The 15,389-nt window shown below is 25.3% G+C and overlaps 1 protein-coding gene across 2 annotated transcripts in view; it reads right to left on the bottom strand.

The window, feature by feature from the left end:
* Positions 1–738: 738 nt before the first annotated feature.
* The window catches only part of LOC134830008 (uncharacterized), a 31,973-nt gene continuing 17,322 nt past the window's right edge, over positions 739–15,389 (bottom strand). For both annotated transcript variants that reach the window (XM_063843344.1, XM_063843345.1), the window contains exons 3-5: positions 4,207–4,675; positions 3,536–4,146; positions 739–2,308 (exon numbers count right to left, since the gene is read on the bottom strand). In XM_063843344.1, the coding sequence (XP_063699414.1) occupies positions 980–2,308; positions 3,536–4,146; positions 4,207–4,675 (2,409 nt within the window). In that variant the 3' untranslated portion in view covers positions 739–979. The remainder of the gene's footprint in view (positions 2,309–3,535; positions 4,147–4,206; positions 4,676–15,389) is intronic.

The following is a 15,389-nucleotide window of genomic DNA, read 5'->3' as shown; positions in this document are numbered from 1 at the left end:
AAATTAAAAAAAAAAATAAAAAAATATTAAAAAAATATAAAAAAATTAAAAAATAATATTTAAAAATATTAAAAAAAATTAAAAAATATTTTAAAAATTTATAAAAATATTAAAAAAAAATTTAAAAACATCTCTTCAAAAATTTCTTCATACCAAAAACAAATTTTCCATCATTTTTCTTTGCCATTCAAATCATAATACGAAGCGACGCAAATGCCTATATTCCAAACAAACTGGCAACAATATCTTGTCAAGACTGCCCTCAATTACATATTTTTCTATTATTACAAGGTACAATCTCTCGGCATAAAAGCGTGCATTTCGTTCATTTTTGCAACCAACTTTTATGACTTTACTGCCTTTTATAATGATTGCTCGGTAGAAGTTGTCTCTCTTTATTATCCATGCAATTTTTGAACGTGTGCAATGTGTTTCTATGACAAGACAAGACAAAACAAAGAAATTTATGGTGAATCATAATAATATAATGCATAGAATGACGCAAGTTATTACGTTTGTGGGTTCTGTAAAATTTTACATTTTTCGAGTGAGGAAATTAAATTAAATTTTTATCAAAACTTGACATTTATTAAAAGTTGCTATGGAAATTATTTAAATGAAAATTACAAACTCACCTGGTTTAAATTTCAAACGAGATGAAAATAAAAGATTTTTTTTTATTTTTGATAAAATTCAACAAAAAAATTATTATTATTCATTAAATATTTTTTATTCACTTTTTCACTCAATTCATTAATTTTTGATGTCCTTTTTGTTACAATAAATATTTCTGGGCTTAATTTTAATAGCAATACTTTTTGATAGTAATTAAAATATTTTTTGTTTAATTATTTAAGAAAGCAGGAAAATTTTAATTAACATCAAAGGGGGGATAAAAGCATTAAATGAGCAATAAAAGCAGAGAAAATGACTGATTAAAACTTAAATTCGTTGCAAATGCGTGGCAAGATAAAAATTTTCACACAAAAGGTCCCGTATAGTACATTCTCTTCTTGCGCGGCAAAATGGGTTTCGAACTGAGACCCGAATTCTCCAAGAAAAATTGGTAGTTTTTATCACCTTTGAGCTTTGCGGGAGTTTCCGCGAGTGCGATCATGTTTTTGAACAACGCTTGTTTCGCTTTTCCCTTTCGAAATTCCTCTGCTTCGTCGCCGCTGTAGAAAATCGGATCTTGCGTGATGGGATCTGAGGGTCTTTCGACCTTTTCCGCGTCATTTTGTTGTTGATTCTCGTCATTTTCCTGTTCCTCGGGGTTCGAAGGCTCCTCATGAATAATACTGGGACGTTTTGACACCGTTTCTTTGATGTACCAATCAAAGGCGGATTTGTGTTCGTTGTTGCTCGATTGCGAATCCGGGTTTTGATCCGATAAGGGACTCACAGCGGGATGATTTACGGGACTGTCGTACGTTGGCGTTGTAGCTGGCGACGCTGTACGATTCGACGGCGATGTTTTGGTTATTTCCGCGAGAATTTGCGCAATTTTCTGCCGATTCGTGAGACTACTGCGGATCGCTTGATACTTATAAGGCGATTTCGTGATGTAGTTATCCAAGCCAATGAACTTGTTCATGTCTTTCTTCTTCGGTGGGATGATTTCCGTTACCATTGGCAACTTGGGGACATCTTCAAAAGACTCTTCCAGTTCTTCGCTGTCGTCATCGTTGCCATTTTCGGTGTTTTCCGGTTGATTTCCATTCTGAACGGAGGAATAGTCGTTCAAGCTGCAATCTTCTTTGTGAATTTCGGCAACAATTTGGACGGTTTTTGTCTCTTTTACGTCAGAAATTGAGCAATAGTCCGGTTCGGAGCCATCGATGGTCGAGGGACTTCCTTTAACACTCGCCGGAGATCGCAAAACGATTCTTGGAGAACGCGCGCAAAGTTGTTTCTGTAAACGAATCAAGTTGGCAGGCTTTGGCGGTAAAGCTGGAGGAGTTTTGATGCCGCGTTTGATCATTTCTTTATCCAAAGCTTCGAGAGCTTCCTCGGAACTCATTTTGGATTCCATATCGACATAATGATTCGAACTACTGAGTTGCGACCCAAGTTGTTCATAGTCGTTCGTGTAGTTCAATGGGACATCGTAATGAAAGTGATTTTGTTGCTCATCTTGTTCCATGATGGGATAAGGGGCACGTGAGGCAATTTGTGACGGCGATGTATGGATGGTATTTTGGTTGGAAAAATGTACGCGTTTTGAACGAGGCGTTGATGGGGTACGAGAAGGAGTTATTGGTGCATCATCCTTGTCATTTAAGTCATCGTTGTTGGCTTGAAGAAGGATCTGAAACAGAAAAAAAATATGGTAAGTAATGATTTTTTTTTTAAATTTCATGCGATGGACAATTTTTTTTCGATATTTTGATATAAAATAAAATAATTTTTTTTTAATTTAATTAAATAATAATTAAAAAGTTACAAAAAAGTAAAAAGAATTTTTTTTTCAGAAAATATATTGATTTCTGGTTCAAAAAATTATTTTATTTTTTTCTAATTTTTTTCCAAATTTTAAAAAAATAATTTATACTTTATACTTAAAATTTAAAAAAAAATAAATAAAAAATATTTTTTTTTTAAAAATTATATAATTAAAAAAAATTGAAAACAATTAATGGAAAATCAAATTTAAAGTCAATATAACAATATTTTTTTTGCATTAATTTTTAGATTTTTTTTAGCAATTATTCAGACAAATTTTGAATTATTTCTCATAAAATAAAAAAAATAAATAAATTAATAAAAATTCATTCTAATAAATTTAAATAAAAATATTAAAAATTTCAAAATTTCATTAGAAATTCATATATTTTTTTTAATATTAAGGCCGCTCCAAATGAAAATCAAAAATAAAGTACAAAAAATGAAATGGGGGGGCAAAATAAAAAAAAAAATTTGAAATACTATTTTCATACAAAATGACAAAATTTTTAACTATTTTTGAGTGTTAAATATTTTTTATTTATTTTTTTAATTATCTTTTTTGAGATTTGCTAATTTAAAATAGATTTTTCATATTAAAAATTAAAGAAAAAAAAAAATTCATAATAAAACTGTCAAAAAAAATTTGAAAAATAAATTCAAAAATTTTGTAAAAAAAATTTATGTTAAATTACGATTTTTAAACAAAAATTATTTAAAATTTAAAACTTTTTAAAAAAAATTTCTAAAAACATCTTAAAAAATTATGAAAATTCACCTAAAACGGCAATTTTTGATGAAATTTTTAACTTTTTTTTTTTATTTTGCCCCATTGGATTTTTGACTTTTGAAATGGGGCATCGGACTTTATTTTCGATTTTCATTTGGAGCGGCCTAAATTATTTTTAATTAATTATTTTTTTTTTCTTAAAAAAATATTATTTTAAAGATTTTGAACATTTTTTTTTGGGCAAAATTCAAAATTTAGGATATTCTCAACTATAAAACTTCAATTTATGTTCCAAACTCGATATTAATTATTGAAAAAAAGGTATAAAAAATTTTTCCCGTAGCTTCAAAATTAATAATTTACCTGATTCACACAATCAAGCACAGGATTACCCGCGGACTGCCCATAAACTTTGCTAAATCCATTTTCTGTCCCGTTTTCTTCCATATCGCTATTACTCGCATACCAATCTTCCGATAGTTCAACCCCTTGTTTGACTTCCATGTCTTTCGTGTACTTCTGACTAGCATCACAGTCCTCATTTTCACTCTTTTTCGCATCATTTGTCTCAGAATTTCCATAAATTACAGTCTCATCAAAGCCGTTACTTTTGCTGCTCGCATTCGAACTAAAAGTCTCATTCAAAATTGACTTCACAGGACTAATAACGGGTGACTTGATGCCATGCATGTTATTGATAAAGTTGCTATAAACACTTTCGGTGCCCGTTGAACCGTAATTCGATTCCGAAAGATTGTTCTCCTTATCACTGTCTTGCTTGTTTGTCGCTTCCGAATAAAAGCTGCGCTCGGAACTGCTCATGTCGCGCGTCGAATTGGCTTTTCCCGCGAAAAAGTCTTTGAAGGAACGTTTACTTGTGTATTTGCGACTTCGACGAGCACCGAGGAAGGAATTGAAGGAATCGGCTTCTTCGCTCGATGACATGTATTCGACGCTTTGGATGGAGGAGTTTTCTAAAAAAAAATTTTTTTTTTGAAATTTGAAAAAAAAATTCATAAAATTTGAAAATTTACCATTATTTAACTCCTCATTTTCCGATGAATCTGTTGCTACTTGAACTCCAACTGACTTCGTTTCGTACAAATAGTAGTTTTTTCGACATTTGGGACAAAATTGCGCCGCATCTCCAACCTTTTCGTCGTTCTCTTCCGTATCGCCGTATTTCCGCTTTAGATTTCGTATTGTGCACATTTGTCGATTTATCACATCGTCCTTCTCGCAAAGTTGCTTCCTGATGATCATTTGTTCGCTCCGTAGCTTTGACTCGACAAAGAGGAGTGCCCGAAGGACTTTGGAAAGTTGCTGTTCGCGACATTTTCGTTCGAGCTCGTAGTCGAGTGCGCCGATGTTTTGAACGCGTTTCCGCAAGAAACTTTGTCGCGACTTGATTTTCGATTCGGGACTCATCTCGGTTGGATCTGTCGATGATTCAAGGAGATGAGTGCCATTCAAGGTTATCGTGTTGTTCGTCGTTAATTGATTCTGAAATTAAAAAGAAAAAAAAAAATGTTTAGTCATTTTAGCTAAAAATATGTTATCAAAGTTAATTGTTTTGCTTTTTTTTTATTTGCAAACTGACACACCAAAAAATTTTTTTATCGCTTGAATGTCAGACGAGGAGGCTTATCTTGCAATCGAGTTGATTGCTCACTTGTGTTATCGCAGTTTGTGTGATTTTTCGTAATAACTGCGTTTAATTTTAGAGTCCAAAGTTGCAACAATGAAGATAAAAAATTTCTTAGAAATTTTTAAATAGATGGGAAGTGTTTGATTATAACTGAAGGACTTTTGATAACAAGTAAGTTGAATTACCGTAATTTATATAATTCTTATGGAAAAAAATAAGTTACAAATTTAAAAAATAAATTAATTATTTTTATTTTTTTTTGTTTTATTTTATTTATTTATTTTTTTTGTTGAATTTAATTTTTTATTTTATTATAATATTTTAATTTAAAATTTTTTTTATTTTTTTTTTTTAAATTTAAATATAAAATTTTTATTAATTTTTTAAAATTTAATTAATTTTTTCTAAAGATAATTTTTTGCAATTTTTGATTCAATTCCTAAAAAAATATTTTTTTATATAAAAATCAATTAAAAACATTTCCTTAATTTTTTTTTATTTAAATTTTAATTTTTTCTACAAAATTAAATTATTTGAGAATGTGTAAAAAATTTTAAATAAGAATAAAAATTAAATTAAATATAAAAAATAAATTAAATAAAATAATTAAAAAAAATTATAAATTAAAAGAAAATTTTATTTTTTTTATTTATTTATTTTATAAATATTTATTTAATTATAATAATAATTATTAAAATTTAAAAAATTTTATTTTATTTACATTTTATTTTATTTTATTTTTTTAGACAAATTTTAAATTATTTCATAAATTAAAAAAATAATAATAAAAATTCATTAAAATAATTTATTTAAAAAAAAATTGTTAAAAATATTTAAAAAAAACGAAATTTCAGTTAAAATTCAAGTTTCACGAACGGATTATTTTTTTTTCATAAGAATTATTTACATTACGGTATTGCAGAAAAAAATAATTTTTTTAATATTTTTTTTTCTTACAGATTTTCAGATGTAAAAAATTTTTCTATTTAACTTTTAATTCAAATTATATCATCACATCACAAGTTTTTATGACAAACTGAAATTTTCCTCCTTCTAACCACATTTTCGACGTAACTTCCCAATTCAGCTGAAGAAACGTCACAATATTCCATCTCACGTAATTAACCAGCTGTATTTACTTTTTTATGACTGTCGCATGCGGAGCAATATTTACTAACAACAACGTTTAATATATTAAAATTTCTCGTTTATCATGTCAAGTCTATCAACTACGTGTGTGACACTCACTCGACCATTCCATGCAACGAAACGACTCGTTATCATCTTCATCAAATTAATTGAAATTTTCGATATCACGCTGATTGCTGAACGTGAACATATGGCAAGTAATTAACCGACAATTAATGAACTTTTTCTTCATTTATGTAAATCACCGTTCGTTCGACAATTAGTCAGTTGCTTATTACGAAATTCGAATCGTTCGAGCGACAACAAGTCGTCGAAATGTAAAAATATTGCATGCATCGATTCTTTCTATGCGGGACTCTTACTGCGAGCTAGTTGGCTGATGATGATGTCATCCTTTGCTTGAACAAACAGAAAGGTCTCAACATACATTAATTATTGGAATTATTGCACAATCGAGGCTTTGCTGTGCATTATTATTATTGTTGTTGTTGTTGTAAAAAACGCATAAAGTACGCGAGGGGTGATTAATGGTTGTTGATTCTTTCCTCACACTGCGGATTGGAAATGGATGAATTTTAGTTCAAGGAGTATTTTGTTGAATACAAATCGTTTTGAGGTAAGTCTTTACATTTTTTAAACTTTTTTATTTAAAAAAAAATTTAATTTATATTAAAAAAAAAAAATGTAATTTTTTTTTATAAAAAAAAATAAAATAAATTTTAAAAATATTTTTTTTAAAAAAACTTTACAATTTAAATGAAAATTTTTTTTTTCTAAAAATTAAAAAATATTTTTTTTAAAAAAAAAAAAAACTAAATAATGAGAGTTTTAATTTTTTTTTAAATTAAAAAAATTTTTTTTACATAAAATAAATTATAAATTGAATTTCAGAATTATTTTTAATAAAAAAAAAAATAAAAAAAATTTTTTTAAAAATAATAAAAGAAATTAATTTTAATTAAAAAAAAAATTAAAAATTTTTAATTAAAAATTATATTTTTTAGCATTAAAAAATATTTTTTTTATAAAAAATATTATAAATTGAAATTCAGAATTATATTTTAATTAAAAAAAAATCATTTAATTTATATTTATTTTTTTATAATAATTTTCTAATTATATAAAAAATATTGATTTTAATTTTAAAAAGATATATAAAAATTTTAAGAGTTATATTTTTAAAAATTAAAAAAATTAAATTTAATTAATATTTTATTATTTTTACTTTAATTTAAACTTTTTATATCATTCATTTTTTTAGCTAAAAAATTGGCTTGATTCTGAAGCATGAAGAAAAATGAACTAAATTGGAACAAAACAAACAGGTAAAATTCATCCCATTTTTTGACCATAGGACAAAAGATCACATTATCGATTTAAAATATTTGTAATGCGATTGTAAATGAGCTTAAATTGTGGTAAAATAACAAAAGTTTTTTTTTTCGAGATATGGGACACGAGATACTCAGCGAGACAAATGACTCGTGGGTGAGATAGTTGCCTTCTTATGTAAAGAAAAAAAAAAAAGAAAAACAAGACACTCAATAAACGACAACAGGATTACCAAGTGAAAGTCTCTCAATTCTGACTCGACGACATTCTTCAACTTGCGTTTCTTTTGACGTAACTTGCGGTTGACGACGACGACGATGGAAAAACAGCTGCAAACACATTTTGGAAGTAAGTAAATATTTTGGGTTTAATTTGTTATTTTTTTGATAACGCGGCATATTTGATGAACCTTGATACAAATATTTTTTTATTGGAGCAATTGTTACATTTTTTGACGTATTTTAAACGAATATTTTTATTATCGATCGAAGGTCGTTTATTCGTTCGTTACAACAAAATATTTGACAGAGGATTAACTTTCAAAGCTCCCAAAACACACTGAGACGACCTAATTCCGACCTGCATCAATAAGTTTCACTCTCGGATGATTTATGAGAGGAAACAATCAGCTGGGCAGGTTAATTGACGATTTATCGGTTTTCAGTGCAATTACGAAAAAAAAAATCAGGTTGAAAATTGAAGCAATCAATCGATCAAAAATTTACAAGCAATTTACAACAACAAAAAATCAATAACATCGAAAATTTTTTTTTTCTTTCTCTCTTCTTTGATTAGCTGTCTACGCGTATCAAAGTAATAAATTAAATCAGTACAAACATTCCGATCACGATTTAACACCATTTACATTTTTTTTTGTGAACGGCGTTTTTGACGATATGTAAGAAAGTTGATAATGCTTTTTGTCTTTAGTTCGAGAAAAAATTTGTATTTAAAGAATTTTTAAATTTTTCATTTGCGATATTTTTATCAGAAATTTAAAAAATTTTTAATAATGAAAATTTTTCGTGAAAAATTATGCAATAGATGGCGCTTTAAATGTATTTTTTTTAAAAATATAAAAAAATCGATACAAAACTTTTTTGCTATATTTTGGAAAAAAATTTGCAATTTTTTGATCTCAAAGATTTTTAATTGAAAAATTATACAGAAGATGGCGCTTTAAAAATTTTTTAAATTAAAAATTGTCTTTAGTTTGAGATAAAAATTTGTCTCAATTGATCTTTTTTGCGATATTTTTATAAGAAATTAAAAAATTTTTGATCTTGTAGATTTTTCTTTAAAAAATTATACAATAGATGGCGCTTTAAATAAATTTATTAAAATTAAAAAAAATCGAATGACAGATTTTTCTTAGAAAAAAATATACGGTAGATGGCGCTTTAATAATTTTTAAAAAATTATTTAAATCAAAAAAAAAATTTTTTTGAATGAAAAAATATTTTTTTAGTTTTAAAAGCGCTTTTAATATCTCAAAAAATAAAAATGACAACTTTTAATTCAATTTTTGTATTATTTATTTTTTTTTTATATTTACATTCACCTGATGTGCATTCGTACTTCACTCATTCGTAGAAAAGTTGGCATATTTGAGACATTTATGGGAAAAAAATGTGTAAATGATATCAAATGACGACTGCAAGTAAAAGGCAATTCAATAAATAAAACATTCATTCAAACATTTTTAGGTCAACTTTTAAAAAGAAAAGCTCCAAAGTGCTCGCAAAAAGCCTTCCGTTTCATGTCGAACCCTTGTTTCATTCAAAGTGCTTTTAAAATGCAAAAAATCGCTCGCCGTAAAATATTTCTACTCATTAATAAAAATTTCTGTTAATAAATGCGAATATGGAATTGTATCAGAAATGGTCATTTTTGGGTGCAGCATACTGTTTTCTGTCACTATAGTGAACGCCTTCGTGCTTTTTTTCCTCATTCCATTCTCCTAATACAATAAATAGATATGCGAAAAAAGCATGTGAAGAAATAAATATGAATGTAGTTCAACTACTGACCAACTTTTGTTGTAATTATGATTTTTTTTCTCTATAAGGCGAAAAATGGATAAATCTGTGATTTATTGAACGTTTCTCGATACCCCGAGATAGAGAGAGAGTAAAAAACTTCTGATGTGTTAGAAAATACTTTCACATCACACATTCACGGCATTCGGCGTGATCACGATTAAGTCTTTATTTATTTATTTTATGAGTCGATTGCAATTTTTTGCTGAAATGAACAAAAAAAGCTTAGATGCTGCAAGGCATCAAAAGTGCGTGAATGGAAATAAATTTGAAAAGCGGAGGAGAAAAAAAGAGAGAGAGAGACTAATGAATAAAAAGTAGTTCAATAGGTTCAATTCACCTCGCCTCAAAACATGTCTCGTAATTGCATTTGCTTATTGGCGAAATTAAGAGACTTTAACAAGTTTTTTTTTGCATATGTTCGACTGACTTGACTTGTTGATGCATGTAAATGTGGTTTATTTTTTTTTCAGCAAAGAGATCAATAAACTTCATTGACGACGACGAGTGCGAAAAATGTGGTTGGATATTAATTGGATTAGTTTTGTGCATTGGAGGGTATTTCAAAAGATTTGCTTTTATTTTAAATTCAAAAGCTGATGATTTGTATTTTTGGAGTTGCCAAGAGGTAAGTTTCTCAATTTTTTAATATAACGAAGGTCCTAATTTTTAAAAAATTATAAAAAAAAAATTTAATCAAAATTAAAAAAAAAATAAAATAAAATAAAATTAAAAAAAAAATATTAAAAATTATAATAAAAAAAAATTTTTTTTCAAAAAAAAAAAAAAAAAAAATAAAATAAAAAAATAAAAAAAAAAATAGAAATAAAAAAAATATTAAAAAAAAAATAATTATTTTTTAATTTATTATTAAATTTATTTATTTTTTTTTTGATTAATAAAATTTAAAAATTTTAAATAGCTAAATATTTTTTTTTAAATTTGAATTAAAATGTGACATAAAATTTAACATGTTAATTAAAACTTTTTCTCGGAATGTAAATTTTTTTTTTCAAGTTTTTGTCTTTTTAAACTCCCAAGATGTAAATAATAAGTCAAGAAAGTCGGAAAATATGCTAATTTTAATTACTTTCTTTACAAAGATTAATTATTTTTTTCTCGCTTTACATGAACTTGACACAGACATTGTTGTGTCAGTCAGTTTTTGTCTCGAGTTGTGATGAATCTCATTTTGTTTTGTCTTGTCCGTTCAAAAGACACGATTTAATCGAGTAAATTTAAATTTTTTGATCTTCATTTGATGTTTCAATGAAGAAATCTGGGAATATCACTTTCATCGGTGTGATTAATTTTTTTTTCGAAAGTACTTGAGAGATGGCTTAAAATTAATGAAGAGAACATTAGGTCAGATGTTTTCACTCTCATTTCGAGGCGGTTTAATTTTCGTGGTAATATTTAAAGTATTTTTGAATTGCTCTGTGGTTCAAAAATAGAAGAAATTTAGATTTGAGTTTCTTATTTTATTATTTTTTGAAAATTATTGTTTTAAATAATTTTCTCTTAAATTATTATTTAAATACTGACAAAATTTTTTAATTATGAAAAATTTTAAAAAAAATTAAATTATTATTAAAAATAATAAAATTTATTTTTCAAAAATATTTCTAATTAAAAAAATAAATTTAAGAATTTTTAATTAATTAAAAATATTATTATTTTTAATTAAAAATTAAAATATAAATAAAAAATTAAATTAAATTGAATATATTATTAATAAATATTTTAATTAAATTAAAATTAAATATTTTTTAACTATTTTAATTTTAATAATATAATAATTTTTTATTTGATTAATTTTAATTTAATTTTTTATTAATTTTTATTTAATAAAGTTCGATAAAAAAATTAGTTTAATTATTTTTTTTAATTTTATTAATTATTGATCTCTTTTGATTAAAATTTTAATTTTAAGTGACATAAAAACTCACTTTAAGAGTAAAATTTATTTTTTAATATACCACAGGGCACTCTTAAAAAAGGGCGGAAATCAAAATCGCAATAGATCACCTTCCTCTATTATTTTCTTTTCTCTCCTCGCTTCATTATTCAACCTCCCAAGTCGTTTTCACAACGATCTCCATTAAAATTTCTGCCAACAATGCCGACTTTTCTATTTAAATGCTAAAATTTTAATGTGTCGGTATTTAATTTTGTACCTAATGGTAATGTGCATTAAAAATTATATAAAAAAAATTCACTTGTTTAATTTATTTGCTCTCTTTCTTCCATTTGTTCATTTACGTATGTACTTGAAAAAATTGCTTACATGAGGAATTTAATTGTTGTGAATGATCTGCAATTTGCTTTGAATGATGATGATGATGATGGTGTAACAATGAAACCGTTATATTACGAGGGCTTTGCAATTAATTGGGTTGGTAATCGCTCAATTAACATACGTTCATCATGTGAGTGAAAGGGAAATTTAAGCACATTTAAAATTTTTTTTTCAGAACTTTTAAAAAAGTTATTTTTTTAAATTCAGAAGAAATCACGAAAATAAAATAAAATTTAATTGGACAAAATTACATCTTTTTTTCGTGCATTTATTGCCATTTTTGCATAAAAACACGAAAATCCGTCTGTTAATTCAATTAAAAAACCTTAAATTTCCTTAAATCTCTGTTCTCTTTTCTTATCCGTTCATCGTCGTCGTCCCTGCGTTCTTTATATTTCACGAATTAAACGAAAAAATAAAAAAAAAATTGACATTGATATGCCGTCGTTGGCAGGTCTCGAGTTTCGCTCTTTTTAAGTGAATGTAAGATGCGTTTTTGATCCAGACAAGACAGGTTTTTTCTCATTTTATTTTTTATTTTTTTCGTAAATTATGTTGCCTTGCCATGCACATTTTCACATTTGCACTCTCAACAACATCCGGATATTCGTAACTTATGGCTTCACTTTTTTTTTTTTTTATTTAATTTAATTTTATTTATCCAGACTTAAAAAAAACGTGATGCGACGTTTGTTTGTTAATCCTGATTTAAATTTTATTTTTTTTTTTGAATTCACATTTTCAATCCTCCTACTTTCTGCGCCAATTTCGACATAAACCGCATTTTTATTTTATTTCATTTCGCATTGTAACCTCAATTAATTCGCAATTTTCATCATTTCATTTATCATTTATTCATCAAGTGAAGTTTTTTTTTCTCTCTTTCGAAATTTCGGTTGGGTAAAAAATTGCTTCTTCATTTGATGGTAATGTTGTTTGTGGCAAAATGTGAGGCAATTAAGTATGAAATTAATGTGTTATGAGCAACTGACGGACTCGAGTAGCAGACAAACCTGAATATTTTTTTATAGTCTGTTTCATTTTTAGCAGCTGAAAATTACTTTGTAATAATTTTCAATTAAGTTTTTTGCACTTTGAGTTGAGAAATGAATTAAAAATTATGGAAGAATGCATTTAAAATTGAGATTTTTATGGGAACATTATTCAAAAAAATTATTAAAAATTTATTTTTTTTTTTTTTATGATAAATTTTGTAATTTGGTAATTTTTAACTGATTTATTTTTATGAAAATATTTTTTTTAAATATTATTTTTAAGTTGAGAATCGAAAATTATTTTAAAAAATAATTAATTTAAATTTAATAATTCAATAAATATTTTATTAAATAATTTTTTATTTTTTTAATATGATTATTTAAAAAAAAATAATTTAATTTTTTTATTTTTTTGTTTTAAAATTTTTAAATAATTATTTTATTTATTTATTTTATTAAATATTTTTATCCAATCATATTTTAATAAAAATAAATTTTAAAAAAATAAGAAAAAAAAAAATTTAAATAAAATTTTTTTTTATAATAAATTTTTAAGTTGAGAATCAAAAATTATTTTAAAAAATAATTAATTTAAATTTAATAATTCAATAAATTTTTTAATAAATATTTTTTTTTAATTTTTTAATTTAAAATAAAAAAATAAATTTTATTTTTTTATTTTAAAATTTTCAATAAATTATTTTTAAATTAGTATTTTATTTATTTATTAAACATTTTTAAATTTTTATAATAATTATTTTAAAAAATATGAAAAAGTTTAATTCAATAAAAAACTAAATTTAAAAAATAAAATAAGATTAAAAATATTTTAAAATTTTATTTAAAAAAAATTCTTTTAAATTACTTTTCTGAAATAATTTATTTAATTTTACGAGAAAATAAAGAAATTTCATACAAATTCAGAAAATTTTATAACCAAAATTTCTATTTTAAGTAAAATTTTTAATACATTTTAAATAAATTTCGTTTATTTTGCTCACAATTTGCACTTGCCTGTCAAAACAAAACAATAAAACAATAGTTCACACACCATAACTTCGTTCACTTAACCCACACAAACACATTTGTTACAAACGTGATGACAATGATCCGAATGTCTCATTACTTCACATTTATTTATCATTACACGACGTCAACCGACGCACGGTTACACTTTCTTAATTTCCTCCCAAACATTGATCTTAATCTTTTATGATTATTTTTTTTTTTTTTATTTTTGCTGATCCGATCTTCAAGAAAAAAAAGTTTTATTGTTTTTACGTTTTTATTACATTTTTTTTTGAATATTTTTGCATTAAAATCGCATTTATGGGAATTGAAATTTGTATCCCGCCGTTAAAAATGTTCGCGATGCGCATCGATGACGAACAATCGACCATCAAATCAATGAAGAAAGATCGTTGCCGCGAGTAATTTTCATTGTGCAACAAATTTCGTTCAAAAAAGTTGAATGAATTTTAAAAAATATTTACTCAATATTCGGATATCAAATGTCAAGAATTTTTTTTTTAATGTTTTGTGAGAAAAAAAATTTTTCGGTTCACTTTAAATAATTTTTTTGTTTATTTTTCTTCTTTGTCGGTTAGTTTTACAACTTTTTGGGTTTCCTGTGTCGCGACATGTCAATGCATTAATGTCTTGAAGCAGAAATTAGCCCAAATTTTGAAATCTATCGTTTTTTTAGAGAGAGAGAGATCAACGTGAGTTACGACGAAATGTACAATGACCCCAAAAATACCGGCGAGATTAAATTGCCAATGACCAATATACGATCGCGAGTAAATAATGACAAACACGACAATAATTATCCAAACTACTATGAGAGGTGCTCGCGTTGCATGCCGAGGAACTGAGGATTTAATTGTATGTGTCGATGGCGATGCACGAACATAACGACACACAATGATAATGCAATAAAAGCGCTTGCAGCAGTCTCGCAACACCATCATCGCCAACTTGTTGATTTCTATTTTTTCCACGTAGAGCGAAGCATTTGATATTCGCAATGATTTTCAATTTCAAGGCAATACCCATAAGGCATTTTATTTTTATTTTCATACATTTTTTCTTGCATTTTCAATATTTAATGATATAGAATTAAGTATGATTTTGTTTTGTAATTTAATTTATTTTTATTGTGAGTAACACGTTTATGGGGATAAAAAGTAAACGGCTTTTTAATTCGAATCGTGATGAATAGAAATTTAGAAACATCTCTCTCTCTCTCTATTGCCTTTCAAGTAAAAAGTTGCTTTGGTTGAGACGAAAGATGCTACCGCTGTACTTTTAAAGAACAAAAGCAATTATCAGTAAAATTTGTTTGAAATTAAAGTTATGAAATTTTAAAAAATTGCGAAGCTTAAAGTTTTAATAATTTTTTGAATTTTAATTTAATTATTTATTTATTTTTTTTAATTTAATTTATTTTATTTTAATTTTTTTCATTTTTTTAATTAATTAATCAAAATAATTAATTTCAGTAAATAATTTAATTAATAAAATAATAAAATAAATATTTGCAAAAAAAAATAAATACTTACAAAAAAAAATATTTACTTTGAAATTAATAAATTAAAAATTTTAAATCAAACTAATAAAATTAAAATTAATTAATTATTTTGAATGAATAATATTTAATTAAAAAAAAAAAAATAAAATATTTTTTGCTAAATTTTGAAAAAATATTAAAAAATTTCATTTAAAAATTTAATTTTTTAAATTAATTTAATTTAAT

This window comes from Culicoides brevitarsis, chromosome 2 (assembly GCF_036172545.1).
Source record: "Culicoides brevitarsis isolate CSIRO-B50_1 chromosome 2, AGI_CSIRO_Cbre_v1, whole genome shotgun sequence".
Taxonomy (NCBI): Eukaryota; Metazoa; Arthropoda; class Insecta; order Diptera; family Ceratopogonidae; genus Culicoides; species Culicoides brevitarsis.
This window is presented reverse-complemented; position numbering and strand designations above follow the sequence as displayed.